Below are 27,637 nucleotides of genomic sequence, written 5' to 3'. Positions count from 1 at the left end.
TATACTAATTTCTTCTACTATATCCTCTTGCCATTCTGTGTCATATATAACTTCTTTAAAATTTGATCTTTTTTCGGTTAGTAAATGTTAATAGTGTAATCTTTCCATTTTGTCAAACCAATATCACTGAATGAACTCTTAACCTTTTTATTTCCCTTTAGAATTATTTTACCACTTTCCACACTTCCTGAGATTTTGAGCTGCTCATCAATGCATCTGTTTCCCTACATTTCTTTTCCTTATACATATTTTTCATCTTTTTCACCTATTTAAATAGTTAAATTTGTTTATGAATTGCTCTCATATACTTGGTTCTTTTAAGCATTTTTACTGATTAGTAAACTTTGAAGCGGAATAATATAAAAATTTTAAAAGCTCTGTTAAAAGATTTTCTGCGCATAAATGACTGTTTGTCCATTTTGTGCTCTTAATTGGACAAGTGCGAGCTTTGAAAATGTGCACAACTCAAAATAAAGCTCGCACATTTTCACTAATTTTTTCTGCCTACTTTTTATATTGATTCAACAATATTTTCATTAACTTTTTTTTTTTTTTGTCTGCCTATTGATTTAATATATCTTTAAATATTTGAATTGATCTAATGACATAATCATATAAAAAATGGAAGAGACACTGATGTTGTCTTCAGTTGAAAGATCTCTTTTGATAACAACATACTAGAGTACTCTTCAAAGTTCAAAGAGCCTAGAATGGTATTTATTTCACTTTGTATAGATATATAAGGTTTTAATATGTTCAACATGCCCTTCAATGACCCCGTTGCAGTCTTTGTAGATAGTATTGAGTATTGAGAGTTCTTCTCTTAGCTATTTTAAGGTCATAAGGAAAAAGAAAAAAGATTTATCAATTGAATACTGTATAATGACCGCTAGAGCACTCTCAAACAAAGTATATATGATTTTAATTCTTGATTATTAAACTTTAAATTGCATACAAAGAAACATTTTGACGACAGTGTTTTAATTTTAAAGAAACCCTATTTAAAGGTGATGTGAATTGTAAATTGTCAACAACTTGTTTAAAAGTTTCTGTTATTAATGTCAATTTATTTACAGCATGAAGTATTTCTATATACAAATGATTTTTTTGTCTTTTGTAATAAAATTACAGAAAAAATAAATCAAAATAAAATAATAAACTAGCTACAGGAAAGATGGATTGAGAACATATCTGACAAATTTCAATGATCATTTTAGAATTTCTGATAAAGATTAAATTGAGATGAAGATGAAAAGATCTGTTGAGGAAAACTTATTTGGTATCTTGCAGAATGTGATAGAATCAAATATTACTGATTTATGTTAGTTATTCAATATTTTGATTTATGTTATTCATTCATAATTTGTAGCAGGTACACCATACTTGTCATTTTAATATTAGATTATGTACTTTTATGTATTTATTAACAGGAAATTCTTATGCCATTTTTATTAGGTTTTTAATTTTTAATGTAATATTTAAATAGATAAGTCCTAAGGATTAAGTGTTAAGAATTTGTTATTCTGTAGATGGATCGTAGAATAAAATCATTTAATTCACTTATTTTCAGCAATCAAGAGTGAGTAAAAGTGAGCCAAGTATTTTAGAGTTGCTTATAGTAGGAAACAAGCTTTCAATTAAGATTACGTATTCTCTCCTCTACTGACTTAAAAATTGTATTAGCAATTTATGGAAGAAATTAAGAATTTTTGTTATTCAGCATCGGGTCACCAGCAGATAAATTAAATATTCATACTGATTAGTCTACATTTTTATTTTGTTTTCACAGTAATTGTGTATTCTGGAAATTTAAAAAAGTCTACTCTGCTCATGTTGCAGCTGACTAACCATTTAATTACAGAACCATGTTCTCATTATGGGTGTTTTATTTTATAGTTTTCATAGTATGGACTTTTCTGTTTTTATGCATTTGTCCTAAGTTTCATTGTTCTTCAAGTGGCAAAATTTGGTCATCAGTTGATGCCACACTGTTCTACGATGCCAGAAGCATATATGATTTAAATGACTATCACTATCAATTTATTGATTATAGTTTATATTATTAAACTCTTGATCAAACCAAGAAACTGAATTTCTAATTTCAGTATGGCATGTGTGAGAAAGTTAGTGTAATTATAGAAAAATTGGTTATTGTAATGTATTTTTTTGGTATTTTTGAAACAGTAGAACTCAATTTCTTTCATATGATGAAATAATTTTAAAATATTTAAATTATCTGTTGTAGATTGTTATGGATAATGCTGTTGCAAAAAAAGAAGAAAATTCTGTGAAATTACAGAAATTTGGTGAACTGATTGGAGATCCATTTGAAATCAGTTATATTCGTAGAGAAGATTTTAAAGCCACTAAAGGTATATTAGTATATGTACCTTTAATATCGATGTTGTTTTGTTATGATCCTTCCTTAAGTTTTAAATCCCTGCTAATTTTTTACTTCCTGTCTGTTAATTTCTTTACTGTAAACAATTAACATGATTGTAACCAGATCAAGATTATCATTGTAACAAGATCAGTGTATAATGGATCTGAGTAACGGATTCCTGCCAGTTAAGAATAAAGGAGTAGAAAATATTATAATGGAAGGAAGGGTTAAAAAGGAACTTTTTAGTAAAGCCAACAGGTCCGATTTGTAATACTGCCCACTTACACACCTAAATAGATGTTGTTGAAAGGTGTTACCAGACCATGGTCAGAATCTCATGATAAAATGTAAGGATGGATGATGATTCTTATGCTTTGAGTTGGGTCGAGTCCTGCAGGTAAAGAGGATAGGAGTATAAATACTTCGAGGAAGACCAGTTGACGGTCAGTCTGTGAAGAGAGTTCTAAGTGAGAAGTTATTATGAGACTTTGAAGCGAGAGTGTTCTGTGAGGAGGTAAATGAAGGAGCAAATTTTAGTGTGTACAAGTTTGACACAATTAAGATGATGTTACAAGTAATTCCAGTACATGAAAACAAGAAGTGGTTTGACAAGGTACTTTTAAGACTGTAAGTGAAAGAGACAGTGTACTAAATTTCATTCGTAAATTGTTAGGATACTTTTATTTGTGAACAGGAAAAGTATTTCAGTGAAAGAACTCTATATTTGGCTTATCAATTTTATTATTGTTGTTAATAAGAGACTAGTGGTTAAAAGTGTAAAAGATATTAGCAGTCATGCTAATATCTTTTGTCAATGGGACTAAATTCTGGTTTTTAATATTTAACTACCTGTAAATAAATTCTGACGATTACTTTAAATTTTGTTTTGTTGTGTAATGTTTATTATTATTATTAATGTTATAGTTATTACCATGATTATTATTTGTTTATTATTGACGTACATTATTATTACCATTGCTCTTGCCATTATTTTTATTATTCTGATTATTATTGTTAGTTTATTGTTTTTATTACTATTGTCATTATTATTATTTATTTGTCTTGTTTTATATTCTTAAAGCAATAAATTGTAATTTTAAATTTCAAGCCCAATATCGTGATAGAGTTGCGAGCATGTGACAATATTTATAGCTCTACCTAAACCCTCATTATGTCTTAAAATACACTGTTAATCTCTTTTTTTTATAAGAGATATCCAGTCAGCCTCTATTCTTTCATAAAAAATCTCCTTTTTCTGTTAACTGTTTTTTTTCTTTCTTTTTTTTCAGTCAAAAAGCTACAAAGTTAATTTGGGGTTAAGGTAGAGTTGTACAAACAGACCATGCAAAACTTGTTTAATAATATAATTAAAAGTATGAATGAAGGAAAAATGTATACCTCATTCTTTCTTTGTAATAATTAGTTACTGATGGGCGCTACGGGACACAAAAAGTTTATTAAGAAATTGGGCTTCATTTTTTCCTTGTTGAGGTTGATAATAAACTGAATCATTTGCTCTCTTAAGCTTCTAATAAACACATATCATTAAACTTCAGTCAGGGCATAATTTTGATTCATGACTTAAATTTTGATTTAGGTTCCAAGTATAGTATAATACTATACTATATGTATAGTACAATATAATATAATACTATACTTCTATACTATACGTATGTGAAAAGCCATGTAGTTGTACAAAATGTAGAATCCAAATCAGGAAATGGTTGATGAACAGGAGGTCATCATTGAGCTATTAGTCAAGGTAAACTCTGTTAGTTGTAAATGGTACTTTATGTAAAACATACAATTATTCTTTGTTTTATAAAACAGGGTACAAAACGGTTCCCCACAGAGCAAAAGTTTCCTACTTGCCTGATCATTTGGAATATAAATTTGCAGAGATTCTGGAATTTTGTACAGCCTAATGAGACACCTCTTTTGCTAAACCATTCAGAAACAAACTTCCTTAAAAGTGATGGTTTTTTTGTGATGAATTGATAATCTGATTGTTCTCACCAAAGCTTGAGCACTTTGATTACGAAGCTTCAATTCTATAATTGAGATAACCATAATAAAAATGTATGATTTTATTTTCACAAAAATAAAATACCTATAGTTATCAATAATGAAAAAGTAAAAATTAATATATGAATACATATGACTATACGACTACCCATTGCTAGAGACTTTGACCCTTGATGCGGACAAAGTTATGTTGTGTCTGAGTCTCTCTATCTGTGTTTTGAGCTGTGGTTGTGTATGTACCTTCTGCAGTTCTGAGTGATTTGAGTTAAGTGCTTTAGCAACAGTAGCATCACTTAAACTTAGACCCTCAATCTAATCTTACCTTGTTCATGTACTTCAAGGCAAAAATTTGTTAGGGCACCTGCCTCAGCACGTTGATAAGGTGGCAGCAACTCCTGGTCATAAGTCCTCATTAAAGGGTACGCCCTTAGTCCTTCTCATATTCTTTTAAGAACAAGTGCAGTAATCTGTGGTTTCTTGCATTACATTTACGTATTGCATTTAATCGATCCAGTAGCGGCAAAGAAGTGCATAGTGTGACAGGAGAATATTTAAGGGTCTCTGGCTGCCCGTGCTTGCTACGAGCAGTTGCATGTTTGTGGGCTTGCCCAATCTAGTTGGTAGAAGGAAGACAGCGAGAATCTCGTTAGTTAGGCAGGATTAGGGAATCTTAATGGTTATCATATCTTGATAGTTTGTCAACTTAATGCCCAGGGAGCCTATGCAGTCCAAGTTGAGTTAGGTGAGGTTGTTGAGAAATGGAGCCTCGATGTTCTTCTGCAACACCCGTACCTGGTTAAGGGTGATCTGCCACGTTTTTGAGGTTGGAATAAATTTTTCATTGGTGAAAGCAAATTTACCATACTATGCAGGAAGTTTATAGATAGTGTCTTCATACGACAGGCCTCTGACATGCATCACATCGTTGTTAAGCTTTATACTTTTAGTACAGGGATCCGACTGCGCAGCATTTGGAAAGATGGGATAGAATTATTAGGTTGGTAGCAGGTCATCCTATTCTCATAGGAGTTGATGTGAATGCCAAATCGCTTCTTTGGCACGGTGGGATCACAGATGATGGCGGCAATTGATCGAAGGTTTCATCACACAGCATCATTTTAATGTTTTCAATGTAGCTGGTGAATTGACTACATCACCAGTACAGTCTGTTTGCCTTCCACAGTACCAACATTGATGTTACCATTGGTAAGGATATTATCCCCGGTAGGATTCTTAATGGTCGGTAGTCTATGATTGCAAGAGCCGTCACCAGCTAATAGTTTTTAATTGGGTAGGTGGACTGTGCAATGTCTTTAGGGATGACGTCCTTGTTCAGCAGGGGCACTTCCTGCACAGGCATGTGGATTGGCCAAGGTTTCAAATATTGTTGCGGCCAGGCTTATTGAGTTTTTGCTCAAAGTCTAGACAAGGTTCTGTTAGACAACCTGGCAGAAAATTTCTCTTCTGTGGTAGTTGAAGCCGCTGAACAGGCCATTCCCAGAAGCATGGGTCGGGCGAGAGTAGCTGGATGGTGGACTCGGGAATTAATCACGATGAAGTGGACTGTGGGCCAGCTCAGGAGAGCTGCACAACATGAAGGTGATCCTGATCAGCATACAGTCTTGATTGTGGATTATCATCTGAAGACAGAGTATTTTCATAAGGTTAGGTTTTCTAAATGTGATTCCTGGTGCTCTTTTGTATTAGAGCAGGGAAATAAAGACCCATAGGGTGTTGCCTATAGAGTACTTTCATTCTTCTGTCAGCTCTCTCAACCCAGGATGGAGTTAACGATCTGCTTCCAGATGATACCAAGGTTGGTGAAACATCCTATTATCGACGTGTTCACAGGAAAGTTGTTGGTTTTCATTCTGAGATTTTGTCTTCAGAAATTACTGAGGCGGAAGTCCATCAAGTAATTTGTAGTTGGCTAGGAATAAAGCTCCTGGATATGATGGTATCACAGTGGAGCTCCTTGTTTGCATGTTGCTGGTGATTCTTGGTCCTTTGACTAGGGTTTTTAATAGGTTGCTTTTCAAAGGTGGTGACAAGGATCCCAGTGAAAGTTCTTACGTTTATCTGACTCTCTTGCCTGTAGTAGGTAAGGTATTCGAGAAGGTCTTGTACTTCTGCATCAATAGTAGGTTAACTTCTAACCATATGCTGATGGACAAAAAGTATGGTTTTCGTCCCGGCAAGGGCACAGAGGACACGCTTCTTTGGTTCATGGATCTGGCTTCGTCCAGTGAGTGCAAATATGTACTCTGTGTCTTTTTGGACATATCCGAGGTTTTCAATAACTTGTGGTGTCCCTCTACCTTGTTTCAACTGCATGCATGCTAAATGAGATTAGGACTCTCTTGAGCTATTTCAGCGACAGAACTGTTGTCCTTTGTGACTGCAACTTGGAGGTAGGAAAGACCCTGTCTAAAGGTTGTTCATAGGGCAGTGTTGTAGGTTCATTCATCTGGGTCATTGAGTTCCATTCTCTCATGGGATTGCAGATGCCCAATGGCTGTCGCATCGCAGCTTATGCCGACGATGGATTGCTGCTAGTTGAGGGCAGTTTGCGTGCTGAGATAGAGCTTAGAGTGACACGCATGTAAGGTGTTAAGGTTGTGGAGTGTTCAACATAAGATGGTTTTCAGTGCGGAGAAAACCACTGTGATGTTTTTGAAGGGTCATCTAGCTACAACTCGTCATCCATGAGTTGTGATGGGCAGTCTTCCAATTAGGAAGACCGTATCGTATCAGGTATGTTACCGTTCAAATGTATCTGGGTGTTATCCTTGATGAGAAACTTCAATTCAAGGAGCACCTCCAGTTTGAAGTGAAGAAGGCCATCGATGCCTTCTTTGGTGTCTGTAGAGTCACCATCCTGATTGGGGATTGAGTTATTGTACCATGTGTATTCTTTACAAAGGTGTCTGTGAGGCCGTAATGTTGTGCGCTGTGCTCGTCTGGACTCATCGTTTACAATTAAATTCCCAATGTTATAAGGATATTCTTTTGTGAGCCCAGCATCTTTTGTTAGCTGTTGTTGGTTGCTATAGAACTGTCTCACAAGAGGTAGTCACTGTGATCGCCGGCATGAAACCTATTGACATTCTAGCTATGGAACATAGCAAGTATTACATTTCCAAGAAGAGGGGAGGCCTTCTTACTTCAGGGCATAGGGGAGAAATTGAAGACCAAGGTTTTGACTCTTGGCAAGTTAGGTGGAATGATTCTTTTACTGGTCGATACATGCATGGTAATTTTTCAAATGTTAGGGAGTTGCGTACAATTAGTTGGGTTTCCTCCATCAGCATATAACTCAATTTCTTTTGGGACATGGTGCCTTTAGGAATAGTTTGGCTAGGATTGGTTTGGTTGACTCTGGACTGTAGGGTCAATGATACTGTGGACCATGTCCTGTAAGTCTGTCCCCAGTATGAAGCTGAACGTAACTCCTTTGATCTGAGAGTCAACTGCAAGACTCACACAGATTGGGCAATTGTGGCTGGCTTCCTCAGTTTCCTCGCCCTGTGCAGTACGGCTTAGGGGATTTAGTAGAGCAGCACCCTGAATGGCTAGGATTGCCTGGACATTTGACTGGCCGAAGGTAGGCATATTGGCGGCGAGCCAGAGTTAGAATTATGGTGATTATTAAATTTTATAAGCTGTCGGCAGAACAGCGATGCACTGCCGAGGGCATGGATCCCATGCAGCCGTGTGGTGTAGCAGCATCTCGATAATGGTTAAGCAATTTAATGTTACATGGGGATCTGCGATGGAGCTGAGTGGGAGTAGGAAGTCTGTTCTCCTCTCCCTAGTAGAACCAGACCAGAGTCAAAAATCTAACCTAAGTCTGGGATATATACTAAAATATGAGTTCAGTAAGAGAATTAGGACTAAATTTTGTTGTTGGAAGCAACATTTTTGGTGGTACGATGTGTTAATTTGCCTCAAATTTAGAGAGAGACACTCACAGGAATTAGTTCAATAAAAGTAGAACTAGGCATGGGGTTTGTGCTTCCAGGAACTCGGTTAGCTAGTTCAGAGGGAAACGAAGTAGGACATTCAAGATATCCGGATTTGAGGCCTGCAGCAAAGGCAAAAAGCTGAGTTAATCATCACTGATGTAAGATGATGTTAACATCGATGTTAACCAAGATGTTAACATCGGTGGCATCCCAACAAGGCCAGGCTTATTACTATAAGATGTAAAAAGTCAGAGGGCGATAGATGACTTTCGTTAAATGCCATCCAGGCTATTAATGGGGAGGGGGTGGTGTGGCAACCAGAACATCACTAGGTTGGGTGTCTTCCCTTACAGGGTTGGAAATCCTTCTAGGGGAAGATGTCCAGGTAAGGCTTACAGAGAAGGCAAAAGTTGAGTTCAAAAATCACCGATGCAAATGTCTACAAAGTCGTTTACATCGGTGGCATCTCAATGAGGACTGGATTATTATTGTGAGATGTAAAAAGATGACTCTCGTTAAAGCTAAATCAGAGAAATGCAGGGGGGGCTGGTTTGGCAACCGGAAGCTTTTCAAGACAGGTGTCTTCCCCTACTGGGTTGGGATGTCCTGCTAGGAGATTGTTAGGTGATCTAAATTGGTTGACTTAATTGGGTGTATATCTGAATCTCTGTGTTGCGTAAGACAATTTTGATTGGTATGAGTGTAGCGCAGATTTAACTTTAACTCATTAATTTTCTAAGGCATTCACCGTTACAAATGGGTCTGTCAAATCAGATGTCTGTGATGATTGTGAAATGTAATCAGTTAGAGAGTCTAAAGACAACCTCCGGTAAAATCCCGCAGGGCTTGGAAAGGAGGGGATGGTGTGGCTACAGGTAACATCACAAGGTGTGTGTCTTCCTCCTATGGGGTTGGGATGTCCTGCTAGATCATTTAGTGCCAGGGCAGGTACCTGCCCTATCACATCCATCAAGACATGTTGGCAAAAAAGCAGACCCATGTCCAACTGTACTCCCAAATACCATATACATGGCTTCTTGTGTAGTGACTCACCTCCCACTCGCAAGTCAAAATCTCTGATTACCCGTCATCTGGTAAATAAGATATATTTGCATTTACTTATAGATAATTCCATGCCATGATTCCCTAACCATTCATAGATCGTCTGCAATGCCAGGTTTCTCTTTTCTTCCAGCTCCCCCTCGGTTCTGCCTCTAACTAGGATGGAGAGGTCGTCAGCATAGGCTATAATCTCAGTATTGGCAGACAGTGGAAGAGCTGACTAAGGCCGTGTTCCATCAGACCATCCATCATCCCGTCAAGAATTCACCAATCTGACGTCTTAAATAATTGCTGACGCCCTTGACAGAAAGAGCAGCCATTTTGGAGTCCCAGAGCAACTGACCCAAAAGCATTACACACAAGCAAGTGAAATTATTAGCAGCAACCATCTGATCCACCATGTACCCTGTCTGTTTCTCCGAGCCCATCTACATGCTGCAGGGCATGTAGGGCTGAACGACCCCATCAGAAGCTGTACTGATTAGTATATAAGCTGTCATCCACCTCTTCTAGCAATTTGCCCATCACCATCCTCTCGACTGCCTTGCCCATATTATTAATTAGACAAAGTGGCTGATAATCTGCCCCAGCCGTGTTGCCAGATTTCTTTGGGAGGAAGACCATGTGGAATTCCTTCCAACACCTCTGGAAGGACCTGTTTTGTAAACCATGACTCACTATGTCTGTAATTTCCCAAGGGATCACCTGCATTAGTCCTTTGAGAATGGCAGCTGGGATGCTGTCTGGTCCTGGACTTTTCTTATCCTGTAAGCGGGAAATTGCAATAGCAACCTCTTTCTTTGTGAAACTGTTACAGTCGCACTCGGTCTCCTTTTATTTCATGGTCTGCATCTGGAAAGACTAAATTAATGTGTGTGAGGCCGTGAGAACGGGCAGGCGCCTCCCTAAGTTCATTATCACTTAATATGCTCACCCCCATGCATCAGTATGCAGGTCGAGGCATAGCTCCTGTCATTTCCGCTGTTTAGAGTCCTTCATTTTGAAATTCAATGTCCTCTGTGCTGTAATAAAATTTTTAGCAGCTTCTTCATAGGTAGGACCGTCTGTCCTCAGCCGTTGTTTCCTGCAACGATGTGCCTGGAGAACTCACCTCTGGTTGGCGATCTCGTTACTCCACCAATAGACTGGGTGGAAATGTCTACACGTGGTTGAAAGCCAGGCCATTTCTCTTGTTACAAGCTCCTTTAATATCTCTGGTAACAATCCAACCGTCAGAGAGATTACCAGCAACTTGACCAACAACAGTTTCAATCTGGACTCTAGTTAAGTCTAGGTGGTTTATGTCCAAGTACTGCTTCGCGGTATTCCAGGAGCACAGCTCGATGGTCACTAGCAATTTCTTCATCTAGAATTGCCCAGTGAAAGCGTTCACCTTCCCACATACATGGGGGTACCATCGTTCAGGCATGTAAGGCCCAAAGTGTACAGCATATCAGCAAGGACTTTGCCCCTCCTATTATTGTGAGAGCAGCCAGCCACCACAGTATGACAATTAAGCTCACCCAACAATATAACAAGTCTAAACAACCCAGCAACGTCGTCCTGTAAGTGCACCAATATAAGTAGTGTACTTGTTTAAGGAGATGTTCAGACTAACATATGCTCCAATGAGCGTGAACCATGTTAACTGAACAGCCACAGTGCAACAATTTCCATCCATTTCTGTTACTGACATTGAATAATGCAATGTTCCTGGCCGCATCAGAACACCAATCATGTCTGGCAGCTGTGTGTATATTGAGCTTCAAAGTGACTATAATATCCATGTCATAACATCCTTGCTACTCCCCCACCAAATCATGCGAGAGGATGCTACGATTGGTATTTGTAAGCATGATTAAGATCATGCTTATTTCTGGCATAGGTCTTCTCTCCAGTGCGGTGGTCGGTTTGATTACAATAGAGGTACCTCATAGCAAGACCCACTGCTTTGTGTGGGGGGTAAGGAAAATGTATAACCCCAAATCTTTGATAAAAAATTTGGGGGTACAATAATGTATCCCAAAAACATTTGGGGGGTAAGGGGCTAAACAGGAGGAGAAGGTTCCTCCCGGATCTATCAGATCCGGGAGGATTATGAAATTGAAGCTGCAGGAAGGAAGTTCCTTCCCCCCTTTGGTTGGTCTCTAAGACTTAGAAAAATTCAGCTCAGTTACTTACTCCTGTAGCAGAAAAATGTCTAAGTTGTTTACTCCACAGCACTGATGTCAGAATCCTCTAGTGTCTTGTCAAAACACTTAGAAAAAATTCAGCCAACTTATCAATAGGTTACACATGGTAGCATATGGCTAAAAATACTTGTCTAGAAAAATCATAAAAAAAAAGAATATTATCCATCAACCAAAAATATTGAAAATTTACAGCTGTGTCCAGTGTAATTCCACCAACAATTCCACGCTATGTATCGATAAAAAATCACCAAAAAAACCCACTAAAAACAGCTAAAAGAGCTAGTTATACCACCTCCTCTCTGTAAGAGCATCCACACTCGACTTAGCTTACACTTCTGTCATAATATTCTGTAACAACAGTGTTACTCCCATTTAACTGAGAGTAGTTCTGAAGGATTTTCTGTTTTTGTGTTTGTTGTTAATGAAACAGTTATAAGTCCTCCATTGTCTTTAAATTGACTCAAAATAATTATATTTGATATAATTTACTTGATTTTTTTCCTAAATTTGTGTCATATAGATCCAACACAGTTTTCCAGTGTTTCAAATGTTTCTTCAGTTGACTCTCCTAACACAAAAAAAAATTTCTGAAATCATCCACAGTTGCTTATTTAACTTCCCTCAGTCAGGTTTTCTCTTACTTTAAATTTCTTCTTTTTTTCCTGATATATCCTGTTGAAATTTTACAAATAATCTTTGCAACATTCATTATGTAAAACTTTTTTTTTGTTATAATTTGTAATACAAGCACTACACAAAAAAAAGAATTCAAATTTCTTGAAAAAGAAAATTATATTTTAATGGACTTGGAACTAGTATAATGCCAGCACAATACAGAATGCAATTAACTAGAGCAATATAGAACCTTATTAAAATGTTCCTTATTAAATGTAAGGGAGACCAGTTATATATCTCCACCAGTTTGTTGTTTCTGTTGCTAATGACTTCTGCATTCTTAATAGTAGCAGTAGCACTATTATATAAATTTTTAACTTTTATGATTACACTGATTTTAATGTTTTTTGATGGGAGCCTTTAACCTTCCCCTCTGGCTTTTATGTTTAGTCTTAGTCAAAATGCTATTGTGATATTCAAGCTAATGTGTTGCTTAATTTCACTAATTTTTGATGCAAGGTTTATCCTTTTTTTGTGTATTGTATACCTTTCCATAATTTTTTTATGTAAGTTTTGTTAATATGCTTTTATGAATTTTAGTTTTTATTTAAGTGAATGGTTTCTTATTTTAATGTTTCTCGGGTAGTTTGATTATTCTCACATATATTTTATGTTTGGTGTCAAACTACTTTTATTTCTTCTAGCTCATGATCTGTCAATGTAATTTTCTCCCATGGATACTTATATCTTAGTATTTTGATTTTCATCTTAATGAAAACTAATACCAATCACAAAGTCTGTGGAAGACTTTGATTGGTGATTGGTTTTACAAATGGATTTAAGTTAAAGAAATTCCATTGAGTGTGTCTGCATAGGTTTTTCTTGATGACATAAATCCACACACGAATAAATTCTACCACATTTACATATAATTAAATAAGATTACTTAAAGCTTTTATCCATTATATTTACCATGCATCCCATAATTCCACATATACAAGGATCTGATTTTTATTCTGCAACTGAATGCACACTTCAGTTACTTCCAAGTTTCTAGCAATGTATAAATGCAGACAAAAAACGGACATTGTCTGTAAGGAACTTCCTGCCATCAGCCAGATTTTGTGGAGGACACCTGTTTTGTGAAATGTTGGGAAAAGCAAATAAATGGGACAAATGGTTTTGTTATTGTCAATAAGTTGCAGCACATGAAAGATACTGTATTGCCATAGTAATTATCTCTGTGAAAAAACTATCTGTAGTCTTTGCTGTATGTGCACTAGGATATTACATAAATCTTTCATTTGTCATTCTTCTTGTGGCCACTAAACAACTGTTTCCTTATGTAATAAAATACTTGTAGATTGTGTCCTTATAAAAATCAATACATAAAATAAAACTAGCTCACAGAATTACCAATATTTTAGTTAATGACAGAATGGACATACTGTTACATTTTTTTTTTTTTAATCCTTTGAGTACAAACAGATTCTTACTAAAAACTAATTAAATTTTTAAAGGCTTAACACTAATTTCTAAACTTAGGTAATTTCTACAGAATTAACCTACCATTGTTAACTTTAGATAGTTTGTACATAATTAGCCTATATAGTGATGTGATATTTTGTGTAAGCATTTTTTTATAGTAACAAAATCGAAAGTTATGAAAAACTGTTGTTACATCATCAAACCTGAATATATATTTTAAAATAGGGAATTCGCAACGTTAAAATAATAAAAATGTAAGGTAGGTTAATTAATTGTACATAATGCTAGTCTGATGTTAGTAATAACAAAATAATTACATACTTTTTTTTTGTCTTCAGTCATTTGACTGCTTTGATGCAGCTCTCCAAGATTCCCTATCTAGTGCTAGTCGTTTCATTTCAGTATAACCCTCTACATCTTACATCCCTAACAATTTGTTTTACATATTCCAAACGTGGCCTGCCTACACAATTTTTTCCTTCTACCTGTTCTTCCAATATTAAAGCGACTAAGGATGCCTTAGTATGTGGCCTATAAGTCTGTCTCTTCTTTTAACTATATTTTTCCAAATGCTTCTTTCTTCATCTATTTGTCGCAATACCTCTTCATTTGTCACTTTATCCACCAGTCTGATTTTTAACATTCTCCTATAGCACCGCATTTCAAAAGCTTCTAATCTTTTCTTCTCAGATACTCCGATCGTCCAGGTTTCACTTCCATATAAAGCGACACTCCAAACATATACTTTCAAAAATCTTTTCCTGACATTTAAATTAATTTTTGATGTAAACAAATTTTATTTCTTACTGAAGGCTCATTTCACTTGTGCTATTCGGCATTTTATATCGCTCCTGCTTCGTCCATCTTTAGTAATTCTACTTCCCAAATAACAAAATTCTTCTACCTCCATAATCTTTTCTCCTCCTATTTTCACATTCAGTGGTCCATCTTTGTTACTTCTACTACATTTCATTACTTTTGTTTTCTTCTTGTTTATTTTCATGCGATAGTTCTTGCATAGGACTTCATCTATGCCATTCATTGTTTCTTTTAAATCCTTTTTACTCTCGGCTAGAATTACTATATCATCAGCAAATCGTAGCATCTTTATCTTTTCACCTTGTACTGTTACTCCGAATCTAAATTGTTCTTTAACATCATTAACTGCTAGATCCATGTAAAGATTAAAAAGTAACGGAGATAGGGAACATCCTTGTCGGACTCCCTTTCTTATTATGGCTTCTTTCTTATGTTCTTCAATTATTGCTGTTGCTGTTTGGTTCCTGTACATGTTAGCAATTGTTCTTCTATCTCTGTATTTGAACCCTAACTTTTTTAAAATGCTGAACATTTTATTCCAGTCTACGTTATTGAATGCCTTTTCTAGGTCTATAAACACCAAGTATGTTGGTTTGTTTTTCTTTAATCTTCCTTCTACTATTAATCTGAGGCCTAAAATTGCATCCCTTGTCCCTATACTTTTCCTGAAACCAAATTGGTCTTCTAACACTTCTTCCACTCAATTACATACAGTGTAATATATTTTACAAATTAAGTTGCTTTAATGTAAAGTAAAATCATTATGTTGACGTGCAAATTTTTTAATAAGATAGTCCATTCTTTGTTGTTTTTTATGGTAATAAATTTATACAGGTATTATAAGTCAACTTTTGAATTAAAATAACCAGTTTGTTCTGGTACTCATTATCATAGATTTATATATGAATTTTTTTAGTGCACTCAAACAGAATATTACATTAGAATATTTTATTTAATGTTAATATTTTTAGGTACATCTGAAGGAGATGATCTTTTACAGTCAACACCTTTACCCTCAGTTAGAACTGCTCGTGGACATCAAATTCCTGCTGCTTTTCTTATTATGGTCTCAGGGCTTGATAAGGTAATTTTTTTTTTTATACATTTATGAGGTTAATCCAGAAAATAAGTCTTCTGCACCTCTGGTAATGTGAATACTTTGCTCATGCATAGAAACTTCCTTCGATTTATGTCAAATAGTTCTGCCATTTTGTTCATGTTAAGGGTTACTGCGTGTCTGTTATCATATTTAAAATAAATTGATAGTACCACTAGTTGTGAAATAGAAATCAGGTTTATGAGCTGTTTACTCGTGTTCAGCCACACAAAATCTATGAAATTAATGATTTATAAAATTAATGGATTGATTGAATCTATAATTGAGATTATGGTGAGAAAGTAAGTTAAGATGTTCAATGAAGGAAAAGAGAATGTGTATGGCAAAGGAGCATAATGACTGCCCACCTGTAATGAATGAAGATTTGCTTAGTAAGTGTTCCAAAGGATTTATGTAAACATAAATTTACAATTTTTGATTTTTCTTTGCAATTAACTATATATAAAGAGGATCTGTTGTATTAAAATGACCGACTGAACACTTGAACTTCAAAAAATTGTGTTAAAGATGTCCATAAAAATTGTAATTGTACATTCACAAAATGACGTGCACGGAAATCACTTTAAATTTTAGCATCCATATGTGGGGTAAAAAAACAATTTTTTTGAAAAGAACTGTTGTTAATGATGAAAAATGGTTTTTACATGTAACATCGTTAGTGTTGATGAAATTGAGAATGTTGAGAAATTGTTTAAGCCACATTCAGTAGATTTCTATAAATGTATCTTCAAATTGATACCAAAATGAGTTAATGCATCAAATTCATTGTAATTGTTTTAAATTTTATAATAAGGTGTGTAGGATGTAATTATTTTTCCAATCTTCTATATTTTTAATACCTAAATGATAGGTATTTTCTGGGTGCTACTTAAACATAAATAATTCATTCTTCTTTAAAAACTCACTTGACCCTATTATTGAAAACATTTTTACTATTTATTAAATAATTTTATCAAAAGAAGAAAAATAAAACATGCTGTAAGTTTAGTTTTACCGGATATTGCAGCACTCCTTTCATATATGACTTTTATACTGTGAATTCAGTTGTACTTAGATTTGACATGTCACATGCCATTCTTCAGATCCATTAGTAGTTATATTTTTTCTCTTGTTTATATTTATTTTTTTTTTACAAAGTAATGATCAACTTCTAATGCAGTTCTGTTTAAAAAATACGGAATTATAATCAAGTAACCAAATTTTTTTTAATAAAATTGTTTATCCTTTTATTATTCATTATCAATTAATAACACTAAATATACATAAATTCATAGATTCATTAATTGAATAGATTCAAAATAGTTGTTACACACACAATTTTTTTTCAAGTTATGCAATCCTGTTATTCCCCGTTTAATTATATTATAGTTAAGACATCTTCAATCTTTTGTAAGATTAGAGATTTTACATATTGTTTGAATTTTATTTCCAACGCAAGCAGAAATTTTAATACTCCTAGGAATATAATTCTTACACAGTGGCAGAAGTATGATATTATTATAAATAATAAAGCTATTTATCTTGCAATGAGCATTACTATTTATCCTAATTTTATTTAATGCTCATCCTGCACCCAAGCACAGTAATTACAGTATGATATATTCAAATAGTAAATAACTAATGATGGTAATGTTCAGAAAGAAAGTTTTTCAGTAGTAAACTTGTAAGAACTATTTTTAAAATTATTAAATTCCATAGCAAGTGTAGTAACACTGGTTTTGTTTGAAAGCTGAACTCTGTATTTTATTATTGCAATAACTATTTGAATTACCATTTTCTTTGTTGGGTATTAATATTGTAGGATTATGATTGTGAAATCAGTGGATTACTTAGTGAAACTTCAGATTTTAAAAATGTTCATGATTCTATTAATAAAAGGCTATGCAACATGATTTTTTATGTTGGGCAAAGTATTTCTTTGCCCTGATTTCAGATTTGTAATTAGTTTTTTCTATCACACAGTTTTTCTGCAAATAAAGTGAACCTCATTTTTTATTTAAACATAATTCCACTAAGGGAACTTTTATTGAGGGAGGGAAATTTCAATTTGGTTAAGAGGGATTACACTTGTTACACCCAGCTGGTTGTTAGGCAGAAAACATAGTTTATTGTTGACATGCTATAATGCTGTGAGATTATATTTGTGCTGTCATATGTAGTTTTTGCAATTTATTTAGAAATGAGTTCCCACAAGTGTTTGTGTTCTGTTATATTTGTGGTAATTGCTAAGCAAAGACAGAACATAATAGTTTCATAAGAAATGTCTATTACGCATGCTTCAGCATAAGGCTTGGTGATGAACACAAAAGCTTCACACCATACAGGTATGCTATACATGTGTTGAGGGACTGAATGCTGTGAAAAAAATCAATGCATTGGAGGGAGCCACAAAATGATGTTAACGATTGTTATTTTTGTATGGTTGATGTTCAACATCATAACACAAAAAGTAAGGATATACAATATCTGAACATTCCTTCGACCTTACAACTAGTTACGCATAGTGAATCTCTTCCTATCCCAGTTCTACTACAGGAGAGCAGCTCAGAAAATGAATACAATAATGCTGAAAATTACAAGCCGGAAGAAGATTCTGCACCAAAATTATTCAGTCAAAATGAACTTAATGATTTAACTCGTGACATGAATCTGACAAAAGATGCCACCCAGTTGCCAGTTGCTTGGGTCAAGACTGAAACCAAAAGGTCTTCTACTACCCAGAGTTTCGTTCTCTTTGACATAGGACCAGCGAGAAGGAATTAATAAAGTTCTTTAAAGATGATGATGCTGGTTTTTTATTGTGATATTAAAGGTTTATCAGTGGAGGTTATTTATAGGATGTCAAAACATAGCTTCAAATGTGTACTTTTACATAATGATCATGTAAAGTTGTTTGGCTCAATACCATTGCACATTCAGTACATCTGAAGGAGACTTAAAGGAATTTAAAAGTGGTTGGTATGTTACTGGTCAACAATCTGGCTACCCAAAAATGCTGTGTTTCATTTGTGAATGGGACAGCTGAGCCAAAGACAAGCATTGAAAGGTAACAGACTGGCCCAAAAGAAAAATCCTCCAACCCGCTTCACAGAACATAAGCAAATGCAAGTTTGTATATAACAAATGTACCACTTGTTCAACCAAACAAGATACTATTACCTCCTCTGCACAGCAAGCTCGGATTAATAAAACGGTTCACTAAAGAAGCCTTTTCTAAAGATGGTGTCTCCTTCCAGTACTTGGCAACAAATTTGTTGAAAAGTATCTTATGAGAAACTTAAGGGATCTTTGTGGGACCACAGATCAGATATTTAATGAAAGACAATTTGTTTGAAAGTTCAGTGAATCCAATGTAAAAACGGGCATAGGTTTTGTTTAAAGAAGTTGTGACCAATGTTTTGCGCAACAACAAACATACAAAGTACAAAACCATAGTTAAAACAATGTTGCAGAGTTTCATAAAATTAGGATGTACTTTTAGAAGCCATGTAAGGCTTCATTTCCTACATTGCACATATTGACTTGTTCTCTGCGATATCAGTGAAGAACAAGGAGAATGTTTCCCCAGGATATCAAGAACATGGAAAAGAGATACCAGGGATGGTGGAATGCATACATGATTGTTGACTAATGTTTTATGTTGAAGAGAGACAATCAAGGACGAGAAGTTTCAACCACATCAGAAAGAACTTGAAGCAGTGAAATGAGTGAAGAAGAGGAATTAATGGTCATATTAGCTTTTTTTAAGTGAGTATATACCATTGTCTATTCTAATGCAGTGCGTTGTAATTTTATACAGCGTTACAAAACACACAATCTTTAAATCGAACTAAAATAATAATTTTCCCTGTTTAAAAAATGCAAGGCAATTCTTGTTTAAAAACTAGAAAAATGATTTGGATAAAAACCTTATGCAATAGAAAAATTAAAATCAGATTTTAAATCGGTATGAAAAATACTTTTAAGACCACGTTAAGATTGTAAAACATAGTTTCAAAAGTTTTAAAATGTTGCATTCTGTAATTATATTATTCTTATGTTAATTGATTAACAACGGAATAACAATGTTTGCAATTAACAGTTAGTCGTTTGAGATTGAAATTGAAAGTGCCTATCAAAAAAGGACCTAAATCAGCTAAACAGATAAGTTTTGAATATAGTATGCCTGCTAAGTTTATAACCATCATCCAGGAATGCAGGGTTTGATAAAAAAATTCTCTCTATTCTTTTTTTTATCATAATTTTGTTGGCAGTGTTGCGCAATATGTTTTTGTAGCTGAGTTTTTGCCGAATGCTAAATAATAATCTCCCCCTGCAGTCGCCTCACTGACTATAATGTACATCATTATTTTCAACCAGATCAGAAGCATAGTTAAAATTTGGTGCTTAGTAATTACGACATATTTTGTTACAATTGGCAGTTTATTTTGTTAGAAAATGACAACAAAGGATTTTAATTATATTTTTCATTTAAAATTGAATAAGTGCAGTAAAGTGGTGAAAATGTTAGAGAAACTTTTGGTGAGGATGTTACGTTGGCATCAAGGATTTATAAGTGGTATAAGTTGTTTCAAAGAGGCCATGAAGATGACAAAAGGATTGGACATCCTAACACACCAACTGATGATAATATCGATAAAATAAAGGACACTTCGATCATTAATCATCAAATCATTTATTAGAGACGTTGCTGAAGATGTGGGAATCTCTTATAGTTCATATGAAAAACTATATATTATTGACATTTTGGATACAAAATGAGTAACTTAAAAATTTGTTCGAAAACTGTTGTACTGAACTGAATATTCAACAAAAGTAACATCGCAAAAACATAGCAGAACAGTTGTTCGATTCCATTCATTCCAACGGAACTTTGGTCTTTATTCTTCCTGAAGAACAAAGACTGCAAAAACATGTCAAGTTCAGTGCAATGCTATTAACTCTTACCACAAGGTTGTGTGATCAATAAAAAATATGACTTAGAAGTTTTATAGCATTTATATTAGATAATCTGTAGAAAATAATCATAAATTTGGGCGAACAATTTTTTGGTATTTTACCATGACTCCATCTCACACTTACAATCAATTTATTATTTAGCACAAAATAATGCTACTGGTACTGCAAACCCTATATTCTCTTGACATGGCACTCTGCACCTTTTTCTTATTCCTTTTGGTGAAGAGAACATTATAAGATGATTTGCAATGAAAAATGGAATAAAGAAAACATCTCTTAAGTGAACTTGGATTTACAAAAAAATGTTTTGAAGATTGGTAGAAATACTGACCTGGCATAAGTGTGTCGCATCTCCACATCTCTGCAGGCCATTCTGAAGGTATTAATATAGAAGAAAAGTAAATTATTTTTGATAAGATTAAAATTCTCATTATCATTTTAACACTTGCTACATTTATTTTTATAAAAAAAAATGTTTAGAAAAGAATTTCAAAATTAATATATTTTTAATTATTTATGTAAATTAAACCATGCAGTCAATAGTACCATTCTAATAATTATTGCATTCAGATAGATTTTTAGAGAATAATTTTTATTACAAATATTATTTTTAAATTAAGTATTTTTTAACAAGCAAATTAATTGTAATGCACAAAATAAACAAGCATTTGATATTTTTACATAAGTAAACAAGTTAAAAAAATATACTGATTTTACTAAGCTTTAAATAACTTAAATTTTATTTTATCAAGAAAGAGACTAACTACTATTGTTATATCGTAGCTTATTTATGAAAAAAAATACTGCAGAAAAAAATAATAAATTAAAATTTTGTACTTTAGAGATCAATGAGTACAAAGAAAAAATATTTGAGATTAGGGTGTATTTTATTCCTCAACACAATTTAACTGGAACCACTTTTAAACAAAGTTAATTTTCAAATTATACTGATGTATATCTTTGTTTTCTCACACAAATTATTATCAGGGTATTTCTATGTATTAAAATTAAATATGGATAAAGGAGTTAGTCTTATAGTAAATTGTTCGAAGATAAGATTCATATGCTCTTAGTGATTTAGAGCAGGGGTGGCCAACAAGTCGATTTGGAGGCCAATTTTGATTGTTTGTTGATTGCTCGTAATGTCTGGGGTGGAATTCCGTGTACCATGGACTTTGAAGCAATTGTAGAAGACAAAACTTTCTAACAATAGTTTAATGCATTCTGGGAATTTGCCAAGGTCATAAATTCCTAGAATTCTGACAGCCTGACACTGTGATTTCCACCCACCCAGCACAAAACATTTTGACTTAAGTGTTACACTTGTCACCGGACGCAACGTGTGAACGCAACAGTTACGACTCGACTGATCGAAGAACACAGTCAGAGTTAGCTTATATTTGGTAGTGTCATACGGTAGCTTCTTTTCTTTTGTATTAACAGTATTATTATTAATCAATATTATTTATCCTCGGTGACCACGTTGAGTTTCAATTTTTCTTTTGTTTAAAATGTAAGTACCTTATCTTTGTTTTAAATTAAATTGCTTTTCTTACCTATCTATTTACTTGATAAGTGAGCATTCTTGGCAACAGATTTCTAAACTGCAGTCATTACACTGAGAGAAAAATAAGGGATAGTATTGCAAATATATATTGGAATAACAATAATTCTATTAAATTAAGTATTGTAAACCGTAATAAATATATTGCAACTTTAACATACTTCTTTTGAATATATCTATATTAGATTTTAATATACTTGTATTGCTGTCCCCGATCATAATATGCAATATTGTTATTATTTCTTTCAATGTAATGGAGATAATTGCTGCAGTTCATGAGTTTTTGAATTTTCTAGGAAAATATTTAATTCAATATTTATTCTTTAAATTGTCATATTTCTTTGCATTCTAGTATACCCATGGACATGAGTAGTAAACCGAAAAAATCGAAAACTTCTCACTTCACTGAAGAATGGGAGCTCGATTACTTTTTTACAATGTTGAATGATAAATGTTGTTGTTTAATATGCCTTACCTCGGTAGCCATTACTAAAAAGGGTAATTTGGAGACATTTTTTAGCTTTACATAATAAGTATCAAACAGATTATCCACCAAATTCTGAACTGAGAAAACATAAAGTTAGGGATCTTAAAACTCAATTAACAAATCAACAAAGCGTTTTTAAAAAGCCAAGTTTGAACAGTAACTACTGCATCATTCAAAGTAAGCTATCTCTTAGGAAAAAATGTAAGCCATTTTCAGACTGTGAATTTGTAAAGGAAATTTTTTTGGAAATGTCACATTCACTTTTTAACGATTTTAAGAACAAGAGTGAAATTGTTTTTGCAATTCAAGACCTACAATTGTCTCGAAACACAGTGATGCGACGAATTGAAAGGATGAGTGGGAATGTAAAAGAGCAGCTACATAATGATATTAGTAGATGTTCTTGTTTTTCCCTTCAGGGTGATGAATCGACAGACGTAAGTGATACAGCACAACTACTTGTTTTCATTCATATGGTTTTTAAGGATTTTATATCTAAAGAAGAATTGTTGGGTATGATTTCTTTGAAGGAAAGAACTAGAGGTGTTGACATATTCAAAGCCTTTAAAAACTTGCTCAATGATTTGAAAGTACTACTTTTTAAATTGGTCTCAATAACAATGGTTGGCGCAGCTGCAATGATAGGTTACAGAATTGGATTTATATAGCCCTATGTCAAAATGAAGATGAATTCCCAGCCTTTTTGATCACTGCATAATTCACCAGCAAAGTGTTAGCTAGCAAGAGACTAAACACAAAAGAGGTAATGGAAATAGCATTTAAAATTGTTAATTTGAGGAAGGTCCCTCAAACGGTGTCTCTTCCAACTGCAGCTCGATGAAGGCCAACCTGAATTATTACTACATACCGATGTCAGATGGCTAAGCAGAGGTAAATTTCTGCAGCAATTTCGTGATTTATTGTCTGAAATTATAGATTTTCTTCACAAACAAGATTGAAACTGTGAAAATTTAAATGATGAAACTTGGCTTAGTGACTTACCATTTCTTACCGATTTTACTTCAATATTAAGTCATTTAAATTTAGAATTACAAGGTAAAAATAAACCAGTAATTGATATGATCAGCTGCATAGACGCATATAAAACAAAATTTAGTTTGCTAATAGAAGATCTGCAACAAAATAATCAGTCATTTTCCAAATATGGCAGATAACCTACAGAAACATAAAAATATTAATTATAAGATTGACAAATACGTCGTGGAAATCCGAAAAGTAATTGAAGATTTCGAGGTAAGATTTCAGGATTTTGAAAAAATTAAAGAAATTGTGGAATTTATATCTTTTCCTTTTAAAAAAGATGAAAAAGTATGAAACGCATTAGCAAAAAAATTTCAGACATATTTCATATGGATCAAAGGGCATTAGAAAATGAAATTATAATTTTACAAACTGACTTAATCTTACAAGCCAGTAAATTTGAAGAAGATTTTTGGAAATATGTCAACCGAGAAAAATACCCCAGTATCACCAAATGTAGTGAATATATCTATTCTTGTTTCGGATCTACATACCTATGCGAATTGGCATTTCATACTTGAAGCTAACTCATACTAAACGAAGCTAACTTCGACTAAACAACGTTCTGTCCTGACTGATTCCCATACTGAAGACTCATTATTATTATTATTATCTTTGTCAGGATATACACCTAATTATGATTCCTTGGTTAGAGGCATGCAAACTCAGTCTCCCCTTCAATGTAAAGGCAACAAAGTAAATTCTAAATCTGTCTTTATCTGTAGCTACTTTGAATTAATAAATATTGTTAATAATTATCCATGTTCTTTTAATTCCCCTGGACGTGAGTTTTTTGGCCCTTTAAATAATTATTGTTGTTTTTTACGTAGATAGATAAGCTGTATATCTATATTTCAGTACGAGGTGTACTCAGCGAGCTATTGATAGATTAGCAAAAAGTAAGTCATATTATTCTTTCATTATAAATTTTCCTGGCCCAAAAAAAGCGAAGTGAAATATTGAAATCAAATTATTAACCATACTGTGCATTTTTATAACAACTTTTTCATATTTACGAACAAATGGTACAACTGATACATTGCAGTTGATCTTGAAAAAGTGTCGAAAATTTAATTTTTTAGTTACTGCATGTACGGAATGCTGCTATCAAAAGTTTCGTCTGGAAATTTATTTTCTTCACGAGCTTATATCTCGAAAACTTAATAAGTAATCTAAAAAATAATATATTTTACTTATCTACCCATTCCTTGCTGGAATGGACCTTATACTGAAACACAGTGTATAAACATAGTATGCATTTCACACCCTTTCTTCTCCCTTAGACTGCGCCTATGACAAGTCAGTCACGACACACTTTTAAGATAAAAAGTCGATCTTATATATTATTTTACTATTATTAATACCTCATTTATATATAAAATTTTTAATTTTGTGATTGTTGTATTTGTTGTTTAGCATGGTTTGGATTCAAAGATGCCTCTCAAATACTCACATTTGGATATTGCTGCATCTTCTGGAGCGTTACCTGCTGAAGCAACAGGCGCTCCAATTTTAGCTTTAACAGCACGCTATATATCATAATACATCATTTAGTATTCATTAGTTATTTCAAATTGCATTTTTAACCGAAGAAAATTATATTTTTTTACAAATATAATGTTATATTTTCAGAGGATTATCCTTACTTTTTATGATTTTCATGTCACTAATTAAATATATTAGTGACATTAATTAATCACTAATTAAATATATTAGTATGATTATAACTTGTTTAATTATTATAGCCTTCTTTTATCATAAACTTACCTTGTAGTTTTAATTTGATTTTTATGCTGTTTGTGTCCATGACAGTTGATGTTAATTTAAAAATACAAAAATAAACTTTTGTAATGACTAATAGAACCAAGTTTCATAATAGAATATTTTTCGAAACACACTTCAAAACCTCAAACTGGTGTCAACTAATTTCCCTGGTGACAGGTTTTCTTTTTCTGGACAGGTATTTAGAATATGGCTGGATAAAAATTTGAAGTGTGTCTTTTATAATATTCAATTATGATGGATGTGATAAAAAAGTTCAAATGTGATGAGGTTTCAAAAAGACTATGAACAGTTAGCAATTACACACTGCCCTCCGCAGCAGTGTGGAGTTAACCTTCTAATCAACAGAAATTCAACCAATATTGAGAGCAACCTTGGTATTCTACACATGCACAAAAAAGAATTAAATTTTAGCACACTTGAATGTTAGGAGATGCATTTTTTTTTTTTTTTTGTCTTCAGTCATTTGACTGGTTTGATGCAGCTCTCCAAGATTCCCTATCTAGTGCTAGTCGTTTCATTTCAGTATACCCTCTACATCCTACATCCCCAACAATTTGTTTTACATACTCCAAACGTGGCCTGCCTACACAATTTTTCCCTTCTACCTGTCCTTCCAATATTAAAGCGACTATTCCAGGATGCCTTAGTATGTGGCCTATAAGTCTGTCTCTTCTTTTAACTATATTTTTCCAAATGCTTCTTTCTTCATCTATTTGCCGCAATACCTCTTCATTTGTCACTTTATCCACCCATCTGATTTTTAACATTCTCCTATAGCACCACATTTCAAAAGCTTCTATTCTTTTCTTCTCAGATATTCCGATTGTCCAAGTTTCACTTCCATATAAAGCGACACTCCAAACATACACTTTCAAAAATCTTTTCCTGACATTTAAATTAATTTTTGATGTAAACAAATTATATTTCTTACTGAAGGCTCGTTTAGCTTGTGCTATTCGGCATTTTATATCGCTCCTGCTTCGTCCATCTTTAGTAATTTTACTTCCCAAATAACAAAATTCTTCTACCTCCATAATCTTTTCTCCTCCTATTTTCACATTCAGTGGTCCATCTTCGTTATTTCTACTACATCTCATTACTTTTGTTTTGTTCTTGTTTATTTTCATGCGATAGTTCTTGCGTAGGACTTCATCTACGCCGTTCATTGTTTCTTCTAAATCCTTTTTACTCTCGGCTAGAATTACTATATCATCAGCAAATCGTAGCATCTTTATCTTTTCACCTTGTACTGTTACTCCGAATCTAAATTGTTCTTTCACATCATTAACTGCTAGTTCCATGTAAAGATTAAAAAGTAACGGAGATAGGGAACATCCTTGTCGGACTCCCTTTCTTATTAGGGCTTCTTTCTTATGTTCTTCAATTGTTATTGTTGCTGTTTGGTTCCTGTACATGTTAGCAATTGTTCTTCTATCTCTGTATTTGAACCCTAATTTTTTTAAAACGCTGAACATTATATTCCAATCTACGTTATCGAAAGCCTTTTCTAGGTCTATAAACGCCAAGTATGTTGGTTTGTTTTTCTTTAATCTTCCTTCTACTATTAATCTGAGGCCTAAAATTGCTTCCCTTGTCCCTATACTTTTTCTGAAACCAAACTGGTCTTCTCCTAACACTTCTTCCACTCTCCTCTCAATTCTTCTGTATAAAATTCTAGTTAAGATTTTTGATGCATGACTAGTTAAACTAATTGTTCTATATTCTTCACATTTATCTGCCCCTGCTTTCTTTGGTATCATAACTATAACACTTTTTTTGAAGTCTGATGGAAATTCCCCTTTTTCATAAATATTACACACCAGTTTGTATAATCTATCAATCGCTTCCTCACCTGCACTGCGCAGTAATTCTACAGGTATTCCGTCTATTCCAGGAGCCTTTCTGCCATTTAAATCTTTTAATGCTCTCTTAAAAGGAGATGCATAAACCGACAATAATAATGAGCTAAACGCTAAATAAATTCAAACCAACATACTCTTTACAACATTCTAAACACAAGGGATTTAAATACACATATAGCTGTGGAGGCAAAACACTTGGTTAGAGGGTTATGATTCAGGACACTGTGATGACTTGGAACTGTTATGTGAGTAAAATTGTTTTGTTTATAACCT

The 27,637-nt window shown here is 33.7% G+C and overlaps 1 protein-coding gene across 1 annotated transcript in view; it reads left to right on the top strand.

Moving 5' to 3' along the window:
• The window catches only part of Dip-B (Dipeptidase B), a 92,772-nt gene extending 67,328 nt beyond the window's left edge, over positions 1-25,444 (top strand). The window contains exons 10-12 of the mRNA XM_075380255.1: positions 2,246-2,372; positions 15,521-15,633; positions 25,134-25,444. Of these exons, the coding sequence (XP_075236370.1) occupies positions 2,246-2,372; positions 15,521-15,633; positions 25,134-25,259 (366 nt within the window). The 3' untranslated portion in view covers positions 25,260-25,444. The remainder of the gene's footprint in view (positions 1-2,245; positions 2,373-15,520; positions 15,634-25,133) is intronic.
• The last annotated feature ends 2,193 nt before the right edge of the window (positions 25,445-27,637 follow it).

The sequence above is a fragment of the Lycorma delicatula genome, chromosome 1, assembly GCF_047948215.1.
Source record: "Lycorma delicatula isolate Av1 chromosome 1, ASM4794821v1, whole genome shotgun sequence".
In the NCBI taxonomy this organism is placed as follows: Eukaryota; Metazoa; Arthropoda; class Insecta; order Hemiptera; family Fulgoridae; genus Lycorma; species Lycorma delicatula.
The sequence above is the reverse complement of the archived record's forward strand: the minus strand, read 5'-3'. Positions and strand labels throughout refer to the sequence as shown.